General features: G+C 54.0%; 1 protein-coding gene across 20 annotated transcripts in view; it reads left to right on the forward strand.

Annotated features, from left to right (window-relative positions):
- Window positions 1-22,833, forward strand: part of PLA2G6 (phospholipase A2 group VI) — a 96,414-nt gene that overhangs the window by 63,980 nt on the left and 9,601 nt on the right. For 6 of the 20 annotated variants that reach the window (XR_012418739.1, XR_012418738.1, XM_045363638.3 and 3 more), the window contains exons 4-12: window positions 677-860; window positions 4,114-4,301; window positions 8,727-8,823; window positions 10,467-10,649; window positions 13,899-14,007; window positions 15,018-15,179; window positions 17,013-17,091; window positions 20,111-20,274; window positions 22,585-22,735. Coding sequence is in view for 15 of the 20 variants with exons in the window: in XM_045363638.3 (XP_045219573.2) it covers window positions 677-860; window positions 4,114-4,301; window positions 8,727-8,823; window positions 10,467-10,649; window positions 13,899-14,007; window positions 15,018-15,179; window positions 17,013-17,091; window positions 20,111-20,274; window positions 22,585-22,735 (1,317 nt within the window). In the remaining 5 variants the exon portion in view is untranslated. Of the gene's footprint in view, window positions 1-676; window positions 861-4,113; window positions 4,302-8,726; window positions 8,824-10,466; window positions 10,650-13,898; window positions 14,008-14,826; window positions 15,180-15,994; window positions 16,707-17,012; window positions 17,092-17,372; window positions 18,354-20,110; window positions 20,275-22,584; window positions 22,736-22,833 lie in introns of those variants that run through there. The other 14 variants (XR_012418740.1, XM_074003776.1, XM_065522126.2 and 11 more) reach the window with 6 other exon arrangements.

The raw sequence follows: 22,833 nt of genomic DNA on the forward strand, positions 1-22,833 counted from the left end.
TGAGGTCAGGAGTTTGAGACCAGCCTGGCCAACATGGTGAAACCCTGTCTCTACTAAAAATACAAAAAATTAGCCAGGCGTGGTGGCGCATGCTTGTAATCCCAGCTACTCGAGAGGCTGACGATTAAACCCGGGAGGCGGAGGTTGCAGTAAGCCGAGATTGCATCACTGCATTCCAGCCTGGGCAACAACAGCGAAAGTCCATCTCAAAAATCAAAACAAAACAAAAACCCTCACTGCACTTTAGTTTCCAGGCGTGCTCTTCTCTTGGACAGCACCGTGTCTCATCTCACGACGGCTCTGTCCATTTCCTGGGGCAGGCACAGCAGGTTGTGTAGATAAGGATATTGACGCCAAGGAAGGTTAAGTGAATTGCCTGAGGCTAGTGAGATATCCGCTTCTGCGACCCTTTCCTGTGCCACCACCCTGCCCACTTCTTGCTGGTGTGGCCCTGGGGTCCATCTCTTGTACAAGTGAGCAAACTGAACAAAAACCTGATACAGGTCACATCAGATATAAATACATTCAAATCAGCCCAACTAGCTGAGTGGTGGGAATGCTTTTGAGCTCAAATAAACCAGAATGTCTGAGTTTCCGACTTAGGTTCCGACTTAGGTTCCCCTGCCGCCTTGTGCCACACCTGCTCACCTCTGCTCACCCTGGCCCTTCCCTGCAGCTGTGCCAATTGCACGGAGAATGAGGAGGGCTGCACACCCCTGCACCTGGCCTGCCGCAAGGGTGATGGGGAGATCCTGGTGGAGCTGGTGCAGTACTGCCACGCTCAGATGGATGTCACCGACAACAAGGGAGAGACGGTCTTCCATTATGCTGTCCAGGGTGACAATTCCCAGGTGCTACAGGTGAGCAGGGGGAAGGGCAGGGTGACTGGTACTGATACCTCCCGGTGTCCACAGTTCCCTTTGGGCCCCTGGGCTCGGGTGTCACTCTTGGGCCTCTTACTGTCCCGTGTTGGTCCTTGAGGCCTGAGCTCCTTCATGGAGGGTGCAGACCCCTCGCTGGCTCTTCCCTCCCAGCGCTTTTCCAGGAGCCACCGTCCTCGGTCTCTTTGCTTGATAACCCTAGGGACGACCTCCAACCCAGTAAAATAAACCCAAGGCCCAGCTCCAGCCAGTCAGTTCAGTTCCACTTTTCCTGAGCACAGTCTGTGAGCCAGATACCTGCCTGGAGGGGCTCGTGGGCCAGCGGGACCTGGGCTTAACCTTTTGCGAGCTTGTCCAACCTGCGGCCCTGCAGGCTGCATGCAGCCCAGGACAGCTTTGAATGTGGCCCAACACAAATTCATAAACTTTCTTAAAACATTATGAGATTCATGCACGGACCTTTTTTTTAGATCAGCTGTCGTTAGCGGTCTTGTATTTTATGTGTGATCCAAGACAATTCTTCCAGTGTGGCCCAGGGAGGCCAAAATATTGGACACCCCTGTTTTACAGCAATTCAAACCAAGCAAACCGAGCTCTCTCCAGTTCCTGTAGGCATTTATGCCAGAGGCCTTCCTGTTAACGTTTTTGATTACCTGGGTAAAAGATGTGATTTTTTAATTGTGGGCAAGCTGATGGGTGATATTATTAAATAGCTATTTCATGTATTAGATTGAACAGAAAAGACAGGATGTTGGATTATGTTTTATTGTCTAGAATTAGAAAATTCTTCTAAAGATCATGTTCTCTGTGCCTTGGCATCAGAATGCAACCACGTTATTCCAGAAAATGTGGATTCCTTGTTTTTTTTTTTTTTTTTTTTTTAAGACAGAGTCTCCCTCTGTTGCCCAGGCTGGAGTGCAGTGGTGTGATCTTGGCTCACTGCAACCTCTGCCTCCTGGGTTCAGGTGATGCTCGTGCCTCAGCTTCCTGAGTAGCTGGGATTACAGGCATGTGCCACCAAGCCTGGGTAATTTCCGTATTTTTAGTAGAGATGGGGTTTTGCCGTGTTGCCCAGGCTGGTCTCCAACTCCTGGCCTCAAGTGATCCACCCGCCTCGGCCTCCCAAAATGCCAGGATTACAGATGTGAGCCACTGCGCCTGGCCCAGAAAATGCGGATTCCATATCTTATGCTTCGTGCTCTCAGGGAAGGGAATTCTCCACCCACAGTTGAACTCCGCTTTTGCTGACAATCCTCTGCGTACCCAGCACGGTTCCGCGCAGACCCTGCCTCCACGTGGGGGCACGCACACCCGCTTCTCAGTGGTCATGCACGACTGCAGCTGTCCTTCATCGGGTGCTGATTGGTGCCTGACCCTGAACTGAGTGTTGTATATGTTCTAGTTAATTCTGAGAATACACTTATAGGGTGGAGGTCATTATTCCCCTTTCCTCTCCGAAGAAGCTGAGGTTCAGTGTTGTTAAGAAGTGTGCCCAGGGAGGGCCACAAAGCTGAGAGGGTGGGGCTTGATCTTTCACTGGCCTCGATGCCAGCCCCTTGCTCTCCCTGCTGTGTCTCTGGCCTGCCTCCAGGCCCAGTGGGACTGCTGTGAGGTGACCCTGGTGTCACATAGGTGCACTGTGGTTGTTGTAATGAACCTCATGGGGACAGCATTCAGCTAAAAGAGAGTAAAACCCTCCTAGTGCTTTCTTTTTTTTGAGACAGGGTCTATCTAGCTCTGTCACCCAGGCTGGAGTGCAGTGGCGCAATCGTGGCTCACTGCAGCCTCGACCTTCTGGGCTCAGGTGATCCTCCCACCTCAACCTCCTGAGCAGCTTGGGACTACAGGCTCGTGCCACCACACAGGCTAATTTTTTTTTTTTTTTTTTTTTTTTTTTGAGACGGAGTCTCGCTCTGTTGCCCAGGCTGGAGTGCAGTGGCCGGATCTCAGCTCACTGCAAGCTCCACCTCCCGGGTTTACGCCATTCTCCTGCCTCAGCCTCCCGAGTAGCTGGGACTACAAGTGCCCGCCACCTCACCCGGCTAGTTTTTTGTATTTTTTTTTTTTTTTTTTAGTAGAGACGGGGTTTCACCGTGTTAGCCAGGATGGTCTTGATCTCCTGACCTCGTGATCCGCCCTTCTCGGCCTCCCAAAGTGCTGGGATTACAGCACACAGGCTAATTTTTTTTTTTTTTTTTTTTTTTTGAGACGGAGTGTCGCTCTGTCGCCCAGGCTGGAGTTCAGTGGCCGGATCTCAGCTCACTGCAAGCTCCGCCTCCCGGGTTCACGCCATTCTCCTGCCTCAGCCTCCCGAGTAGCTGGGACTACAGGCGCCCGCCACCTCGCCCGGCTAGTTTTTTTTTTGTATTTTTTTTAGTAGAGACGGGGTTTCACCGTGTTAGCCAGGATGGTCTCGATCTCCTGACCTTGTGATCCGCCCATCTCGGCCTCCCAAAGTGCTGGGATTACAGGCTTGAGCCACCGCGCCCGGCCAAGCTAATTTTTAAAAATTTTTTGATAGAGACGGGTCTCCCTGTGTTGCCCAGGCTGGTATCAAACTCCTGGTCTCAGGTGATCCTCTTGCCTCCCAATGTGTTGGGTTTACAGGTTTGAGCCACTGCGCCTGGCCCCTAGTTCTCTTTTTAATACTGCCGTTCTTTCATTGGAAACATAGTACCTGTGTGTAGAAAAACATCAATCAGGACAGAATGAAAAGCAAGAATCACTCCCGCCTGGACCCCCAGTGCCCATCCCGAGATACGGCCACCTTTTAAGTTCCTTGACTCAGAAACGTTTCATGTGAGCCACAGTCATGCCAGGTCACCCCTTCCTTCCCATGGGAGGAAAGGCACTTGGCTTTCCTGGTGCTTCTTTTTACTTTTTTTTTTTTGTTGAGACAGAGTTTTTGCCATGTTGCCCAGGCTGGAGTACAATGGCGCAATCTCAGCTCACTGCAACCTCTGCCTCCTGGGTTCAAGCAATTCTCCTGCCTCAGCCTCCCAAGTAGCTGGGATTACAGGTGCCTGCCACCACGCCCAGTTACTTTTTGTATTTTTAGTAGAGATGACATTTCACCATGTTGGCCAGGCTGGTCTCAAACTCTTGACCTTGGGTGATCCACCCACCTTGGCCTCCCAAAGTGCTAGGATTACAGGCGTGAGCGACTGTGCCCGGCCTCTTTACGTTCTTATTAGCATCCTATGGAGTCAAACTTCCCTTCCTCTTTCATCAGCTCCTTGGAAAGAATGCAGTGGCTGGCCTGAACCAGGTGAATAACCAAGGGCTGACCCCGCTGCACCTGGCCTGCCAGCTGGGGAAGCAGGAGATGGTCCGCGTACTGCTGCTGTGCAATGCTCGGTGCAACATCATGGGCCCCAACGGCTACCCCATCCACTCAGCCATGAAGTTCTCTCAGAAAGGGTAAGACCTCCCTCCCCACCGCATCTGCTGGCCTGCTGGGCTCCAGCTCTCCTATCACCTGTCCCATGCCTGAGGCAAGCAGTGTCCACCATAGATCTTAGCACCTCCAGCCTCACAGCAGAGGCCCCGGGTTCACAAGCCTCATTAGGCCGGCCTGGCCCGAAGAAAGTGCTCTGTCATTTTATTATGGGTAGGAATCTCAGTTCACAAGTTCAGCTGTGTAAGGAGGAGACTTTACAATTTTTCTGGCTGGGTGCAGTGGCTCACGCCTGTAATCCCAACACTTTGGGAGGCTGAGGTGGGTGAATCACCTGAAGTCAGGGGTTCGAGACCAGCCTGACCAATATGGTGAAACCCTGTCTCTACTAAAAATACAAAAATTAGCCGGGTGTGGTGGTGTGTGCCTGTAATCCCAGCTACTCCGGGAGGCTGAGACAGGAGAATTGCTTGAACCCAGGAGGCAAAGAAAGAAAGAAAAAATACTATCTAGAAGGAACAATATCTAGAATGAATGAATGAGCCAGTGAGTCCTTCGATCCTGGCACTGTGCTAAAGCACTGGCCTCACCAAAATGAATAAGCCACTCCAGGACAGGAGACAGCCCAGCCACCCAGAACCTCCCAGCGCAGTGCTGGACAAGCAGTGAGAAGGCACGGGCGGGCGGCACTCAGGCGGGGAGGCTGGCACTCGTGCCTTTCCTCGGGTTATTCCGTCCTCTGAGAGCTGCATCCACCTTGCTAGCCCCATGGGGCATTGCTAGCCCTTCTAAGGGCTGGACCAAGCCTGGACAAACCCTCCTTTCCTGGAATCTCCCAAGCACAGGCAAAATGAGCTAGAACTTTCAGAAATACTTGACCAAACGGAGAAGATACCAACACCCCCAGCCCCGAAATCAGGTTCCCCAGTTGCAGGTTGTGACCTGATTGGACACCCGGTGACGGGTGATGCTCTTCTCTACCTAAAGGGCTGGCACATGACCCCACTCTTGCTTGGCTCCAGCCACCCTGAGCTGTACTGGGCAGGAGCTGTAATTGACCAGTTTTCTCTCTCTTCAAACAACCTCAGCCCTCACCAGTCCCTCTCTGTCGCCACACAGGCCATCCTGGGTGGGTCCAGCGCCCCATCACATAAGAGGATCTTTGCAAAGAAGACAAAGGAAGAGGCTCCTACCTTGAGTGGAGCAGGGAGATCCCTTATCCACATGGCAGCCAGCACAGCCCTACTCCAAGATTCGCACAGCCTCGGTGTTACTGACAAGTGGTTCCCTCACGGCTCCGACTAGGAGCCCCTCGCTGTTTTTCTTTTTCTTTTCTTTGGTTTTTTTTTTTTTTTTTTTTGAGACAGAGTTTCACTCTGTCACCCAGGCTGGAATGCAATGGCATGATCTTGGCTCACTGCAACCTCTGCCTCCCAGGTTCAACCAATTCTCCTGCCCCAGCCTCCCGAGGAGCTGGGATTACAGGTGTGCGCCACCATGCCCAGCTAATTTTTGTATTTTTAGTAGAGATGGGTTTTTACCATGTTGACCAGGCTAGTCTTGAACTCCTGACCTCAGGTGATCCACCCACCTTGCCTTCCCAACATGCTGGGATTACAGGCATGAGCCACCGTGTCCAGCCACCTCTGCTGTTTTTCAGTGCAGCTGACCTTTCACACAAAGCTGGGTTTGTGCCTGCGGTTCTCAGATGATTAAGCCCCTGCTGGGGAAGGGAAACAGATAATCCCAGACAGTGAGATGGAGGCTGAGACTGAGGATGCCAGGGTTCTGCACTAGGAGCTCAGAGATGGCCGCTCAGGCAGCTGGAGTTCAGGGAAGGCTTGGGGGCAGCAGAGCTCGAGCCAAGCCATGGACCCCAGCTGGAGCTGGCCGCTGGGGTGAAGACGGGGGGCTCCAGAAGGCCCAGGGAAAGAAGCCGCGCCTGACTCCATGTGCCTAGTGCTGAGCACCAAGCCCTGGCATAAGGGCTGTAGGGAGCTGGGCAGCATAAATCCTGGGCCTGTGCTGGGCACCCCTAATAATGGAGAAGAGCAGCTGAACAATAGCACTGTCCTAGCCACTGGCTTAACCTTCATGTGGGCTATTTCACTACAGCCCAGACAGCCGATGTATTTTATTCCCCTTTTAAAGATGAGGGCCAAGTGTGGTGGCTTATGCCTCTAATCCCAGCACTTTGGGAGGCTGAGGCAGGAGGATGGCTTGAGCCCAGGAATTTGAGGCTACAGTGAGCTATGATCATGCCATTACCCTCTAGCCTGGGTGACAAAGGGAAATCCTGTCTCAAACAAACAAACAAACAAACAAAAAACAGATGAGGAAACCAAGACTTAGAGAGATTAAGTAACTTGCTCAAAGTCAGGCAGTCAGTAAGTGCCAGACCTGGAAATTAACCCCATGTGGGCTGTCCTGGTAATTGCACTAAAAAAAAAAATTTAAAAATTAAAAAAATTTAAAAAACAGCTTTCTTGAGATATATTTCCTATTCCATGCAGTCCACCTATGGAAAGTACACAATGGTTCTGATATATTATGTTGATTTTTTCAATTGTGGTAAATTATATATGACATAAAATTTGCCATTTTAACCACTTTTGTTTTTTGTTTTTTTGTTTTTGAGATGGAATTTCACTCTTGTTGCTCAGGCTGGAGTGCAATGGTGTGATCTTGGCTCACCACAACCTCCACCTCCCGGGTTCAAGTGATTCTCCTGCCTCAGCCTCCCGAGTAGTAGCTGGGATTACAGGCATGCACCCCCATGCCCAGCTAATTTTGTGTTTTTTAGTAGAGACGGAGTTTCTCCATGTTGGTCAGGCTGGTCTCGAACTCCTGACCTCAGGTGATCCACCCACCTCGGCCTCCCAAAGTGCTGGGATTACAGGCGTGAGCCACCGCACCTGGCCCATTTTAACCACTTTTAAGTACACAATTCAGTGGTTTTAATCACATTTACAATGTTGTCCAACTATCACCCCTATTTCTAAAACTTTTCTTTCACCTCAAACAGAAACTCTGTAACCATTGGTAACTCCCTATTCTCTCCTTCCCACAGCCCCTGATAACCTCCCGTATCCTGTCTGTCTCTCAGAACTTGCCTGTTCTAGAACCTCATATCAGTGAAATCATACAGTATTTGTCCTTTTGTGCCAGGCTTATTTCACTTAGCATGATGTCTTCAAGGTTCATCCATGTTGTAGCACGTATCAGAATTTCCATTCTTTTTTTTTTTTTTTTTTTTTTTACTATACTTTAAGTTCTAGGGTACATGTGCACAACGTGCAGGTTTGTTACATATGTATACATGTGCCATGTTGGTGTTCTGCACCCATTAACTCGTCATTTATATTAGGTATATCTCCTAATGCTATCCCTCCCCCCTCCCCCTCCCCACAATAGGACCCGGTGTGTGATGTTCCCCTTCCTGAGTCCAAGTGATCTCATTGTTCAATTCCCACCTATGAGTGAGAACATGCGGTGTTTGGTTTTCTGTTCTTGTGATAGTTTGCTGAGAATGATGGTTTCCAGCTGCATCCATGTCCCTACAAAGGACACAAACTCATCCTTTTTTATGGCTGCATAGTATTCCAATTTCCTTTCTTTTTAAGACAGAACACTATTTTGTTTATTCGTTCAGTCCTTCACTGATAGACACCTGGGTTGTTTCCACCTTTTGTCTGTTGTGAAGAATGCTGCTGTGTACATGGGTCTGTTCAAGTCCCTGTGTTCCGTCCTTTGATACTCCCGACCTCAGGTGATCTGCCTGCCTCAGCCTCCCAAAGTGTTGGGATTACAGGCGTGAGCCACTGCACCCAGCCAGAAAAATTATAAAGTCTCCTCCTTGCACAGCTGAACTTGTGAACCGAGATTCCTACCCATAATAAAATGATGGAGCACTTTTTTTGGGCCAGGCCGGCCTAATGAGGCTTGTGAACCCGGAGCCTCTGCTCTGAGGCTGGAGGTGCTGAGATCTATGGTGGACACTGCTTGCCTCAGGCACTGAGTGGAAAGCAATTGTGCTCTTTCCCCTCTGTCATACTGCTTCCTATAGCATGCAGGTCACTGTGTGGCTCACTGACAGTGTGGTAAGGAGGTAGAGGGTGGCTGTGTGCCAGGCACAGAACTGGACTCTGAAATGCCTGGTCTTCCTGGGGCTTGGCTTCAAGCCCATGTGACTCTAAAGCCAGCACCAGGGAGGGTGATCATTGCTAGTGGCAGTCATCAGGAAGGCTTCCTGGAGGAGGAGGTTAGTTGTGCCTTGAGGGGCTCAGTACAGCCTTAACATACCATGGTAAGTGTGCTGGTTGGGTTTGCTAAGCTTGGTTTGCACTGATGCTCTCTGTAAGCAGTAGATGAAGCTCCAAGTCCTGGCTTCATTCCACACCATGCAGACCCCAGCCTTTGCTCACCAGCCGGGGCCCCTGTCTCCCCAGGTGTGCGGAGATGATCATCAGCATGGACAGCAGCCAGATCCACAGCAAAGACCCTCGTTACGGAGCCAGCCCCCTCCACTGGGCCAAGAATGCAGAGGTGAGTGGAGCCTGAGGTGGGTGGGGCAAGGGGCCGGGCCCTGCAGGTCCTCAGGGCCCGCAGGAAGCAGGTTCCCGAGAGGACCCTGAGGCTAGCACTTGGGGGCTGATCGTGCTGTGGGTCTGCAGGCAGAGAAGTCCATGAAGAGCTGGGATCCTGGCAGGGCTCTGCTGCTCTCTGGCTGGGCGGTGGGATCCGCCCTGTACCTCAGTTTCCTCATCCATGAATTCTGCTTTGGAGATGTGGTGAAGTCAGCGAGGTGGTGAAGTCAGCCAGGTAGTGCGTGACAAAACTTGGCATAAATTGTAAAGTGCTTCCCAAATAGAAGGTAGCGTGATGATGATTGTATTATTAGTCAGGGTTCTCTAGAGGGCCAGAATTAATAGGATAGATATATGTATATAAAGGGGGGTTTATTAAGGAGCATTAACTCACAGGATCACAAGGTCCTAAAATAGGCCACCTGCAAGCTGAAGAGCAAGGAAGCCAGTCCAAGTCCCAAAGCTGAAGGACTTGGAGTCCGATGTTGGAAGGCAGGCAGCATCCAGCACGGGAGAAAGATGTAGGCTGGGAGGCTGAGCCAGTCTGGCCTTTTCCCATTTTTCCGCCTGCTTTATATTCTGGCCACACTGGCAGCTGATTAGATGGTGCCCACCCAGATTAAGGGTAGGTCTGCCTTTCCCAGGCCACTGACTCAAATGTTAATCTCCGTTAGCAGCACTGTGTCAGACACACCCGGGATCAATACTTTGCATCCTTCAATCCAATCAAGTTGACACTCATTAACCATCACGATGATGGTGATGGTGGTGGTGGTGCTGGGTCTAGCTGCACACACAAGGAGCCTGGCTGGGCATCTCCTCTGAGGTCGTCCCCTAAGCTAAGCTCTATCCTGGGAGGATGGAGGCCTCTGGTCTCATCACCAGGAAGCACAGCTCAACAGGGCACAGGATGGCCCAGAGTTCATGGCCTACTTCTCAATGTGATGGGCCAGGAGGGAGAGCACTGCCAGCCTCAGGGGTACCTCTGCGTTCCAGGAACTGGACACGAAGTCAGGCCCTTCCGTGTAGGTTTGGTCACTCATTGTCATCACATGCTGTGAGGTGGGGACTTGAATTCCCATCTTCACAGAAGAGAAACCTGAGATGCACATGGCTATAGTGACCCATCCAAGTGCAGGCGCCTGGGATGAGTGGAGCTGGGCTTTGGGCTCAGGTCTGTGACTCCAAAGCCAGGCTCCCCTCCCTGGTCCCAAGGCGCTCTCAGGGATGTGTACTGCCAAGGCCCCGTGAGAGGTGATACCTTTGCAGAGTCCCAGGGAGGGATGCAGGGAGCGGGGTGCTTCAGGACAGGCCCCAGAGGAGCCTTTACAAGGAGAGATGGGTTCTGTTGGCGCTAGGAAAGGACCAGAAGCCTCTTAAAACAGTCAGCACATCTTTGGCTTTTTGTCCCTGGTCTTGGGATGCTGATGGTATGGGAGGCAGTCTAGGCCCCCCTAGAACTGGGGCCTGCCCCTGGAGTCCTGTTGCTAGTGCTTTCCAACATCCCGGTACCTGTAGGCCTCTCAGAGAGGACGTCACATGTCACGGGGTACGGCAACTCCCTGGGAGCCTGTGCTAACTCGGCCTGACCGTCTCCCGCAGATGGCCCGCATGCTGCTGAAACGGGGCTGCAACGTGAACAGCACCAGCTCCGCAGGGAACACGGCCCTGCACGTGGCAGTGATGCGCAACCGCTTTGACTGCGCCATAGTGCTGCTGACCCACGGGGCCAACGCGGATGCCCATGGAGAGCATGGCAACACCCCGCTACACCTGGCCATGTCGGTGAGCCCGGGACCGCGTGTCCTGCCTTGTCCTGCCCCAGTGGGAATGCAGGAGGGCTGTCCAGGCTGGAGCACTCCTCCCCCATTGTCTCCCACCTATCCTCAGCTGCTCCAAATCATCTTCCCACCCACAGCTCAGTTCAGACCCTGACTCCTTCCTCAGGAAGCCCTCCAAGTCCCCCTCTCAGCCCGAAATAACGTCACCTCCTGTGTGCTTTGGTACCTTTTCCACCTCTGCCCCCATTTGGCACTTGCATGGCGTGAGAGGGAAAAATGACAGCTCTGGCCACAGACTGGCCCTGGGCAAGCCATGTCACCTGTCAGCCTTGATTGCCTCATCTGGAAAATGGTGGTGTCAATACTTATCTGGAAGAGTTGTGGAAAAGTTACGGTGGACACTTGGTCACTCTCTACAGAATGTCTAAGTGACACACACGCTACCTGGCCCGAGTGAGCATCCTGCTTCCCTTCACTGGTCCGCATATTGCTCTCATCTCCCCTGGGAGGCTGTAAGATCCTGGCAGGCAAAGTCTGAGTCTGCAGCCCAGCGGCCTGTGGCAGGTGCCAGGCACCTTCGTTGGTTTATTATAAACCACAGTTCCATGCCCTCAAAGCCCTTACTGTCTGGTTAGACAACTAGAGTATGAACATATTAAACCTAGCAGAGGAGGATGTTATTATGTTACAGACACATGTGTGCACGTATTCTTTTTTATTGAGATGGAGTCTTACACTGTCGCCCAGGCTGGAGTGCAGTGGCGCGATCTCGGCTCACCACAACCTCCACCTCCTGGGTTCAAGTGATTCTCCTGCCTCAGCCTCCTGAGTAGCTGGGACCACAGGCACGCACCACCATGCCCAGCTAATTTTTGCATTTTTAGTAGAGACGGGGTTTCACTATGTTGGCCAGGCTGGTCTTGAACTCCTGACCTCATGATCCACCCTCCTTGGCACCCCAAAGTGCTGGGATTACAGGCATGAGCCACTGCACCCGACTGTGTGCACGTATTCTATAGCAATACTATATGTACATAAGTCTGTTTACCGAGTCTCAGTGACGGAACATGAGAGACCCGCGGGACTCTGAAAGAAGTCGATTAAGGACACGTTCAAGGACATCCTGTTTTATACCAAAGGTCAAAACTTGGAAGAGATGTTGCCCAAAAGGCTGAAACTGTAAATACTTTCGTTTTTGAAACTGGAGCTTTTTAGCATGGGGTGGGCCCTTGGAATGATCTAGTTCAGCAGTTCTCAAGTTTTTTGGCCTGTTTGATCCCTTTATACTCTCAAAAATTATGGAGGAACACAAAGATTTTTTAATCATCTGGATTTTCTTTATCTATATTTACCATATTAGAAATTTAAAGTGTGAAATTTTCAAAATATTAATTCATTTAAAAATAACAATAATAAATATTTACACCTACTATGTACCCACAAAAATTAAAATTAAATTTAAAAAAAACTTAAAGAATAACTGGCCTGGTGCAGTGGCTCGTGTATACCTATAATCCCAGCAATTTGGGAGGCTGAGATGGGCAGATCACCTGAGGCCAGGAGTTTGAAACCAGCCTGGCCAACATGGTAAAACCCCATCTCTACTAAAAATACAAAATTAGCTGGGCATGAGACCTCTGAAGGGGTATCATGCTTTCACAGGGGTCCCCAGGTCTTACTTTAGGAACTGCTGATATACTTTGGTCATCTTCATACTATCTTCACAGTTTTTGGCATATTCATCAACCACCTTTACAATTATGTACTTAATCACCTCTTCAAATTGGCTTACTTTTATTTATTTATTTATTTATTTAGAGACAGAGTTTCGCTCTTGTTGCCAGGCTGGAGTACAATGGCGCAATCTTGGCTTACCACAACCTCTGCCTCCCGGGTTCAAGCAATTCTCCTGCCTCACCTTCCCAAGTAGCTGGGGTTTCAGGTGTGCGCCACCACGCCCGGCTAATTTTGTATTTTTAGTAGAGACAGGGTTTCTCCATGTTGGTCAGGCTGGTCTCAAACTCCCTACCTCAGGTGATCCACCCGCCTCACCTCACAAACTGCTGGGATTACAGGCGTGAGTCACCACGCCCAGCCTAGCTTACTTTTAAACTGACTTAAATTTATTTTGAGAGAAATGTTTTATCACTACCATAAATGGCCATCCATCCATCCAGTGCCAACCATAAAAGGTAATCAAGACCGGGGGCAGTGGCTCACGCCTGTAATCCCAGCACTTTGGGAGGCCGAAGTGGGTGAATCACGAGGTCAGGAGTTCAAGACCAGCCTGGCAAACATGGTGAAACCCCATCTCTACTAAAAATACAAAAAATTAGCTGGGCGTAGTGGTGGGTGCCTGTAATCCCAGCTACTCAGGAGGCTGAGGCAGGAGAATTGCTTGAACCTGGGAGGCAGAGGTTGCAGTGAGCTGAGATCGCACCACTGCACTCCAGCCTGGGTGATAGAGTGAGACTCTGTCTCAAAAAAAAAAAAAAGGTAACAACAACAAATCACAGTTAATGCTGAAAACACACACATATTAATAGCCATAGAAGTCCTAATAGAACATTCTAATAGAAGAACTGTTTGGAAAACCCCATTCTAGACCCACAGCTTCATCCTCTAGGCAGGGAAATCAGGTCCCAAGAAGAGGGAGGTGACAAGACCAGAGCCCAGAGTTCCAGGTGGCCAGTGTGTCCTGTGAAACCATGCCATGCTCTGCGCCCCTGCCTGGCCTCCAGGTGTGGAAATGTGTGATGCCCTTCGCAGGGGCACTCCCCTGAAGGCTGTCATCAGGGGCACGTGTGCTCGGTCACCCCTCAGGGATGACACCCTGGACTGGGTGAGCAAGATGACCTTCCCTGCCCTCACCCACCCTCTCCTTGCTACTCCTGAAAGCCATCAGCAGCTGACCTCCTGTGTCCCCATGGCTCCTGGGTCGGGGTCACAGATGCACTGCTTCCTTGGAAGCGGAGCTGGCAGAGCAGGGCCGAGTCACCTCGAGTTTCTGCCTGGGTTCTTACACCCTCCCCTGTGGGTGCTTTTAAACATGTTTGTCAGGGCCCCAGCCATCAAATGGCAGACTTTGGACTACCAGATTGACTGGGGTTGGGGTGAGGAGGGTTCCAGTGTCTCCCCGTGCTGAGGAGAGGCCCGCTGGGTGAGTTGACAGGCTGGGGCAGGCAGCCAAGGGTCCCTTTGCTCTTCACTTCCCCGAGCAGTTACACGTCTTACCCTCTCTCATCCCCGACAGAAAGACAACGTGGAGATGATCAAGGCCCTCATTGTGTTTGGAGCAGAAGTGGACACCCCGAATGACTTTGGGGAGACTCCTACATTCCTAGCCTCCAAGATCAGCAGACGTATGTGTTTGCACTCTGGGGCCGGAGTGGGGCGAGGGTTGGGTGGATGCAGGGACTGAGGAGGAGGGAAGTCCCAGTCATCAGGCACCAGCATCCTGTGCTGACCTGTCCTGCTCAGAGCTGCCAGGAGCACCTCTTACTCTGAGCGGGGGCTACCTTACCCAAGCGCAAGGGCCCTGAGCAGCAGATGCAGGCCCACCAAGGGTCTTGCCATACCAACATCCTCTTCCATGCAGCCCCGCTCCCACCCCAGGTGCTAAGACTCCCAGCAGGGGTGGGGACAGGAGAGCCAGCAGCAGCCCTTTTCCTCTACTGTTGGGGAATTCACTGATGGAACCACTGGCTAGAATGACCCTAGGGTGCATGCACTATACTGCATGAGCTCTGGGCATGCCTGTGTGGACAGGAGCGCATGGCCACGTGCTGCACGCTCGCCCAGTGAGCCTTCGCTTCTGAGCTGGACAGAGCAGATCCCCCTCACCAGAGGCCTGGAGCCTGCTCTGGAGGGTTTCAGGAGCTGTGGGGGTCACTGATGGCACCAGTTTGTGTGTGCCAGTGCACACGTGTGTGTCTGCATGCACTGCATCTGTGGCCTCCTTTCCAGCAATCCCATCCATCCAGTGGAGTAGGTGCCCACTGGCTGGCTCATTAGTCCCTTTGGAACCCTGAACTATCCACTTAGCATTTTTGAGAATCACTGAAAGTGGCCGTGGGAACCCTGCTTTCTCAGTTGGAGTACAAGGAAAGAAGGAGTTCCCACAGTCATCAGGCAGGGTGACAGTGACCTCCTCTTCCCATATCCTCCTTCCCTGACCTTAGGAAGCTGCTTGGGATGTACCAGCCTGGGGGCAGCACTCCCTGTCAGGGTGGGCTGAGGCCTCTGGAGCAGCCCGCGTGCCCAGGGCCTGGTAGCTGGGACGGGACGGAGTGTGGAAACGAGGGGCCTCTCCTTTGCATGTTGACATCGTTTCTGATCCTGTGCGGTCTCCGCTTCCCCAAACCATGACAAGTTGACACCAGGAAGGCGATCTTGACTCTGCTGAGAACCGTGGGGGCCGAATACTGCTCCCCACCCATCCACGGGGTCCCCGCGGAGCAGGGCTTTGCAGCGCCACATCACCCCTTCTCCCTGGAAAGAGCTCAGCCCCCACCGATCAGCCTAAACAACCTAGGTAGGCCTTGCCTCCCAACTCCCTCTTCTCCAGCTGGTTCCCAGGCCCCTGGATCAGAGCAGGCCCCACCAGAGCAACAGGATCCCCAGGATGGAAGTCACTGAAGGCAGCAGGGGAGGATGGAGCCAGAGTTGTCAGCCTCCAGGCAGCCAGCAACCCACAGATCCCAGAGGCCTAGGGCATCCCTGGCTGATGTGCCACGCTCTGTTGCCCCTGAGAGGATGTGCCCTGAACACAATCTCAGGCCTGGGCATTTCCAGTGGCACCCATAAGGTCGCTGCTGTCATGGCCCTCCTGTCCCCGGGGTGCTCAAGGTGGGCAGTGAGGAGTGCTGTCAGGACTGGGGGCCCAGGCCCTCTGGCTTCTCCTCTCTCACTCTGGCTTGACCTCTGTCACACTGTTTGAATCTCAGTTGGGCCTGAGACCTGTGTGTCCCCTTCCTGACCCCATGGTGACTTTCAGAAATTGAATGTGGCCAGGCAGCCAGCATCTGCCCCGGTACATCCTTCGTGCCCAGGGAGATACCCCCAGACTAGTCGGGACCCTTCTCTGGGCTTTCTGTGGGCTGGCCCACCCAGGGACCTCAATGGTTTGGGAGTGGGGTCCCCTGAAAAGAGGGCAGCCAGGAGCCAGTCCTTGGCAAGCCAGACTTTTAACTGTGGAGGCGGCAGCACCTCCAGCCAGGGTAGCCCGACCAAGTCTGGAGCTCTGGAGAGGCACCGTGACCACAGCCTCCAGTCCTTCTGGCTCCACCTCCCTCTCCCCTCCCAGGAACTCCTCCCTCCACCTCCCATCTTTGTCTCTCAATTTTGCAGGCAGTCACCCAAGCCAGGCTGGATGGTGGGCCTGGGGTGCGGCGCCAGATGGGTAACGCCCTGGGCCTGGAGAGGCTGCCGAGCCTCGCCATGCGACATTAGCTCTAGCTGTCATTCCCTAACTTGTCCTTCTCAGCTGCACACACACCACACGCCCCTTCCCCTGCACCCTGTCCCTGGCGCTCTGTCCACGGCCTCTCTCGGCCGCTCTCCTGCTTCCCTTGTTCACTGTGCAGCCATGTGCCCTGGGAAGGGGGAGACACTGCTTCGCAGCCATCGGTTCTGCTCTGCTGCTTCTAGACTCTGCGCAGTGGTGGGGGGCTGTCAGAGTTGGGGTCACGCAGGCTGCTGCGCCAGGCACCTGGGGACTGGGCTGCTTGTCAGGAGGGGCAGCTAGTCAATTGGGTGGACATGGGGCAGGCCTTGGACACAAAGGAAGACGTGGACAGAGTGGATGGTGGGCCTGATCCCAGAGGCCACTGGGATTTCCAGACCTGGGATCAGGACAAGGGATGTCTCCCTTCATCTATGAACTTAAACCCCGAGGAACGTCCTGACTCGGCCTTTTGACTAAATGACCCTGGGCGAATCACGGACCCGCTTAGAGCCTCACCTGTCAATAGGGAATAAGAATTCTTAGGCCCCAGGTGGTTAGCAGCAGCATTGGCTCTGATGCAAGAAGAAGCACTTTGTCTGAAGAGGACACACAAGGGTATTCATGCCTCAGGGTTTCAAGAGGAAGAGATTGAGGGGAACCTGGGAGCTGGCTGGGCAGGGTAGGGAGCCCTTCCCAGAGCAGTGGGCCCCACTTTCCACTCCAGCCCATTTCTCTCCTGTGGCCTCTGGCTCAGCGTTCTCCTGGGACAGAGTCCTTCCTGGGGGGAAGGGACAGATGACCGGGGAGTGGGGTGAGGGCGTGGCCATGGTGAGGCACAGCCCAGGTTTGATCTAGGGACCCTGGGGTGGCAGGGCTTGGGGACCCGCCTGTCCACAGCATGCCCTGCTCTGTGCCTCACAGAACTGCAGGATCTCATGCACATCTCGCGGGCCCGGAAGCCAGCGTTCATCCTGGGCTCCATGAGGGACGAGAAGCGGACGTAAGTGGATTGAGAGTGGGGGCAGAAAGGGGAATGTGTGCGCTTTCCTATCCCTCACCCACCCCCTGTCGTGGGTTCAAGGCTTTTTACTCTGCACCCCCACAGCCGGCGAGACGGCTCTGCTCCTAGTCGTACAGTTCTCAGCAGAGACAGAATTCACTCTGGGGACCAGCCCAGGGTGCCAGGCTTCTTGGATTCAGTGGGGCTGGCACAGTGTTCTGGCCTCCCTCCCTGACCTCCTCGAGCCATGAGTGGATGGTGGGCCTGATCCCGGAGGCCACTGGAGATGCCCGGGTCCCCCCTGGGGAGATCTCAGCAGCTGCTTCCCGCTGCTCCTACCGGCTTCCTTAACCACCTCCCTCTGCAGAATAGTGGAGTGGGCTGCCTTCCCCAGCACCTGCTCTATACCCAGGCCCATTTTAAGAGGCGGGCCTGGGTGACAGGATGCAGAGACAACGCTCAGGCCTTGCCCTTCAGGCATAATCCCGGGTGCTTGGAATCAGTGCCAGCGGGCACGGCAAGGTACCAGGACAAATGCGTTTCCAGCTACTGCTGTCGCCCCCTCCCTTTATTGCTGCGGTTGATTCATTTATTCTGTATTAGTCTTTCATGTTCCTAACAACCTTCCCAGGGAGGAATTAGTAACCTTGTTTCGCAGGTGCAGAGCCTGAGCCCCCGAGAGGTTAAGTGACTTGCTCAGGGTCACAGAGTGAGTGTCAGGGTGGCGACTCACACCCAGGTCTTCCGAACCCACGTCCTTTGTGCTACCCCAGGCTCTCTCTGGGTTCTTTGTGGACTCTATACCTAGTACCAGTGCCCTGCAGGGAAAGCTCTCTTCTCAGAATCAGAGGCAGCTCCACTCCCAGGGCCAGGCAGTGATCGTGCAGCTCTGTGGGTCCTCACACGTCGCACTCACTTCCATGCCACCCTGTGGTGTGCCCTGGAGGTGCCCCTGCCCCATCAGCATTCCGACCCCTGTGCCCCCTGCATGCTCGTGCACACACGCACACACGCACACAGTATACATGCATGCACGTGCACCCACATGCACCCGCATGCACACGCATGCATGCCCACATGCAAACACATGGACACACGCGCACACACACATGCATGTACACACACACACATACACACACACACACCTGTGCAGGGGCTGAGGTGAGGCAGCTGTACCTGAGGGAGGACCCACATTCCCAAGGGAGGAGAAGCAGATTCCCCAGATTCTGGAGCCTCAGAACCCTCCCTGGAGCGGGGCCAAGGTGAGAGTCCAGAGACCCCTTGGTACCTCCCCACTTGGGCCTTCCAAGCTACAGAGCCCTGCGCCCTCTTGGTTCATGTCTGTCGCCAGCCCCGCATCTTCAGGAGTCTTGCTTGTTTGCTTTGGCCTCCAGCAACAGCATAGCCTCCGCTGCCACCTCTGGACTTACTGGGGGGCTGGGTACCTGGTCCAGGAAAAGACCCCTAGAGGTGGGACCTGGGCCTCCTCCATTTATCAGCCCTCTCGGGCACCTCCTGCATCCCCTTGACACACAGTGCAGAGCAGAGCAGAGCAGAGGTGGCCTCTGCCCTGGTGGAGCTTCCAGGTCAGCGCAGGAGAGAGTAAAAGAAAGATTGCGAACGGAATGGAAGCAGCCTCCACCAGGAAGCAGGTGGAGCAGGCTGGCCGTGCGGGAGGGTCCCGATGGCGTCAGGGCAGGCTTCTCTCAGGCAGTGACATTCAAGCTGAGATGGGAAGATGAGAAGATCAGAGGAAGGTTCCAGGCTGAACCGACCACAAAGGCGTTCCCCCAGGGCATGGCCAGTGAGGACAGGCAGGATGTGGGGAGACGTGTCAGAGCGCTCTGGAGAGCATGTGACTCAAGAGGTGGCAGACCCGGGTCCAGGTCGAGTCCACATCCATGTGACTTGGTTCCCGTCACCTAACCTCTGAGCGACACTCCCTCCTTCACTCAAAAATATGCACAGAGAGCAGGTACAGTGGCTCCTGCCTGTAGTTCCAACTATTCAGGAGTCTGAGGTGGGAGGATCACTTGAGCCCAGAAGGTTGAGGCTGCAGTGAACTGTGATTGTGCCACTGCACACCAGCCTGGGTGACAGAGGGAGACCTGTCTCAATCAATCAATCAATAAGGCCAGGCACGGTGGCTTGCGCCTGTAATCCCAGCACTTTGGGAGGCCGAGGCAGGCAGATCACCTGAGGTTGGGAGCTCAAGACCAGCCTGGCCAACATGGAGAAACCCCGTCTCTACTAAAAATACAAAATTAGCTGGGTGTGGTGGCGGGCGCCTGTGATCCTAGCTACTCGGGAGGCTGAGGCAGGAGAATCGCTTGAACCCAGGGGGTGGAGGTTGTGGTAAGCCGAGATCACGTTATTGCACTCCAGCCTGGGCAAAAAGAGTGAAACTCCGTCTCTGAATAAATAAACAAATAAGCACAGGGATGTCAGGAAGGGTCTACCTCAGGGGCGTTTGGGACAATGACATGGGCTAATAATGCTGGTGGTACCCCTCCCACAGCCCCTGACATGAACCTCTTCCTTCCTCCCTACCTGCTCTTCCCCTGCTTCTCCCACCTTGTGTGGAGGACCCTGACACCCACTTACTGCCCGTTCCTGGCCTGGCTGTAGGGCCCGGCCCCTCCTCCCCGAGCCTTGTTTAATTCCAACAGACTTTATCAGGCATCTGCTTTGGGTCAGGCCTGATACTGACCAAAATCAGGTGTCCCAAGTTGGGGAGACTGGCCCAGAGCCTGCTGGGATGGTCCCTGATCAGTGAGATCACCCCCTGGCCTTCCTTTCCCTTTCTCTGTTGCACTCTCCAGCCCCTGAAATACTAGACATTTGTTCCTTTACTGCCCTCACCCCCACCCTCACTGCCCTGCATAGGACAGAAGTTCCTCGGGTCTGTCTGGGTCTGTCTGCCAGGGCACAGCTGCAGGGGACAAGGGCCGTGAGGGCGGATGTAAAGTGCTGGGCTGTGGCCGGACCTTGCTCTCTCCCACTGCTGTTCCCACTTCAGCCACGACCACCTGCTGTGCCTGGACGGAGGAGGAGTGAAAGGCCTCATCATCATCCAGCTCCTCATCGCCATCGAGAAGGCCTCGGGTGTGGCCACCAAGGACCTGTTTGACTGGGTGGCGGGCACCAGCACTGGAGGCATCCTGGCCCTGGCCATTCTGCACGGTGAGGGCGGCCCCGGGGATGGGGCCAGGTGGAGCTGGGGCCTGTCCTCAAAGAGGCCGAGTTCATTTTCAGGGCTTTGCAAAAAGAGAGTGGAGGGGTAGGGGAGGGCTATAAGCCCTTTGTGGAGGTGGGGGTGGGGGATGCAGGTACTGGGGTCCCAGGCTGGAGGGAGAAGGGCTGGGCACATGGGCTTAGGTTTGGGCATCCCCCACCCTCTGGCCACAGAGGGTAGAGCTGGCTGTGAAATTTCAGCATAGGAAGCATTTTCTATCGATTACCTTAACCCGTCCTCCCCTCAACCCTGCAAAGCAGGCACCAGGGGCCACACAGCCTGCGCATAAGGAATCCCGTTCCAGGGTGCACGCACCAGGCAGTCTCAGAAATGAGGAGCCACTGAGCCTCAGGATGCCAGAGCCCTCGCCTGCACACTTCATTTTTACTGGGAAATTTTATTGAAATTAAGTCCCCAGGCCGGGAGGGATGATGTGAAGTCACATAGCTCATCCGTGGAGTTGCTGGGCTGGAGCGCAGTCCCCTAGACTCCCAGCCTGGCACTTCCCAGGCCACAGGCCACTGTGTCGTCTCCTTTCATTGCCACTTTGCAAAGACGCCTAGCTTGCTGGACAGATAGCCGGGTGGCCAGTGTTGTGATGGCTCCTCTCTGGAGCTGTCTGAACTTCTAGGTGCTGACAGGTGGGGAGGGGCACTCCCAGATCAGGGTCCTCAGCTCCCCCCAACCCCCTGGGCATTGTCCTGGGACTCAACATCTCTGACTGGCGCCCCTGCCCCTGTGCTGGTCAGATTCCATTTTTCTCCAGAGTGCCCCCACATGTGGATCCTGGTCATGCAAAGTCTTGGAGGTGCCAGGGGAGGACTCCCCACCCTGGGGTGGGTATCAGGGTCTGTGGGCCAGGCCTATGTTGGATGCTAGGGATGCAGAGCTGAGGCAGGCATACCCCCAGCCTCAGGAGCAGGGGGCTCAGGCAGTCCAGGAGGTGCTGGGGACAGTCCCATGGATGGAGGAGAAGAGTCATCTGTCAAGTTGCCGGGACTTTAGTGTCCACAGCAGTTTCTTGACTGGTATTTCATTTCCTTTTGGTGATTCTCACCATAGCCCTGCAAGGTGAGCAGATGGGGAAACTAAGAACCAGAGAGGATCGCCCAGTGAACTGGGCAGTCAGGACTGGGTCTCCAGCTGTGCACCCAGCTCTCTCCCCCGGCCTCAGGGTCCTAGCATCCCCTCTCTAGTCTTCCATAGGGTCCAAGGGTGGGCACAAGGTCTGAGCAGGCAGAGTGGGTAGAGTCCTAGCTTCTCCACAAGGGCCACATCCTTCTTCAGGGACCATTTCTTCCCCATCCAGGGTCTTCCCCATCCAGGGTCTTGAGACTTTCCCACAAGGTCTGAGCAGGCAGAGTGGGCAGAGTCCTAGCTTCCTCTCCAAAAGGACCACGTCCTTCTTCAGGGACCATTTCTTCCCCATTCCGGGACCATTTCTTCCCCATCCATCCCCCTGGGGAATTTGAGAGGTGTCCTGGCTGACCCTTTGGTGGGCAGATGCCCTCATTTCAGCTACCCTCTGCTTGTACATCCCTGGTCCTGGGGAACTCACTGCCTCACTGGGGAGGTGGGGCAGCTTCTCCTTCCTAGAGGTGCAGCCGGCCCCTTGGCCCTGTCTGTTCTGAAGGCTCAAAGGACAGGGCTGTTCCTTGTTTTCTGTGACAAACAAGGTGGGTCTAACTTTTATAAGCTTTTACTCTTCAGGGGCTCTTCTTTAAGGAAAATAATACAAAATCATGAATACAAAATGAGGTGCAGAGCCTCGGGGCTGCTGAAGCGAGGCTTCAGTCGTTTTTGAGTCTCTCTGTTGCCCAGGCTAGAGTGCAGTGGTGCAGCTCAACTCACTGCAACCTCCGCTCCCGGGTTCACGCGATTCTCCTGCCTCTCAGCCTGCCGAGCAGCTGGGATTACAGGCTCCTGCCACCACACCTGGTGAATTTTTGTATTTTTAGTAGAGACGGGGTTTCACCATGTTGGGCAGGCTGGTCTCAAACTCCTGACCTCAAGTGCTCCACCCGCCTCAGCCTCCCAAAGTGCAGGGATTACAGGCGTGAGCCACCATGCCCAGCCGGAAGGGGGCTTCTGTCTGTCTGGAAAGTTGCAAAGGAAGGGCCCAGAATGTGGGTTTGCTTAGGCCTCGGTAAACCCGCTTCCTCCTGCCACCTCCTGCGCTCAGGCCCTCTGTAGGCTGTTCTCTGGGAGCCCTGCGTGTGGCCGTTGCATCTCCCCACCTCCGACCCCCTTATTCCTAGGTAAGTCCATGGCCTACATGCGTGGCGTGTACTTTCGCATGAAGGATGAGGTGTTCCGTGGCTCCAGGCCCTACGAGTCCGGGCCCCTGGAGGAATTCCTGAAGCGGGAATTTGGGGAGCACACCAAGATGACGGACGTCAAGAAACCCAAGTAAGCCTGGCGCACTGGGGCCGTGACCGCAGCTGTGCCCACTGTGGCTGTTCCCTGGGGACAGAGGGCTCCCTGTCCTGCTGGGGGAGGGGGAAAGC

This window comes from Macaca fascicularis, chromosome 10, assembly GCF_037993035.2.
Source record: "Macaca fascicularis isolate 582-1 chromosome 10, T2T-MFA8v1.1".
Lineage (NCBI taxonomy): Eukaryota > Metazoa > Chordata > Mammalia > Primates > Cercopithecidae > Macaca > Macaca fascicularis.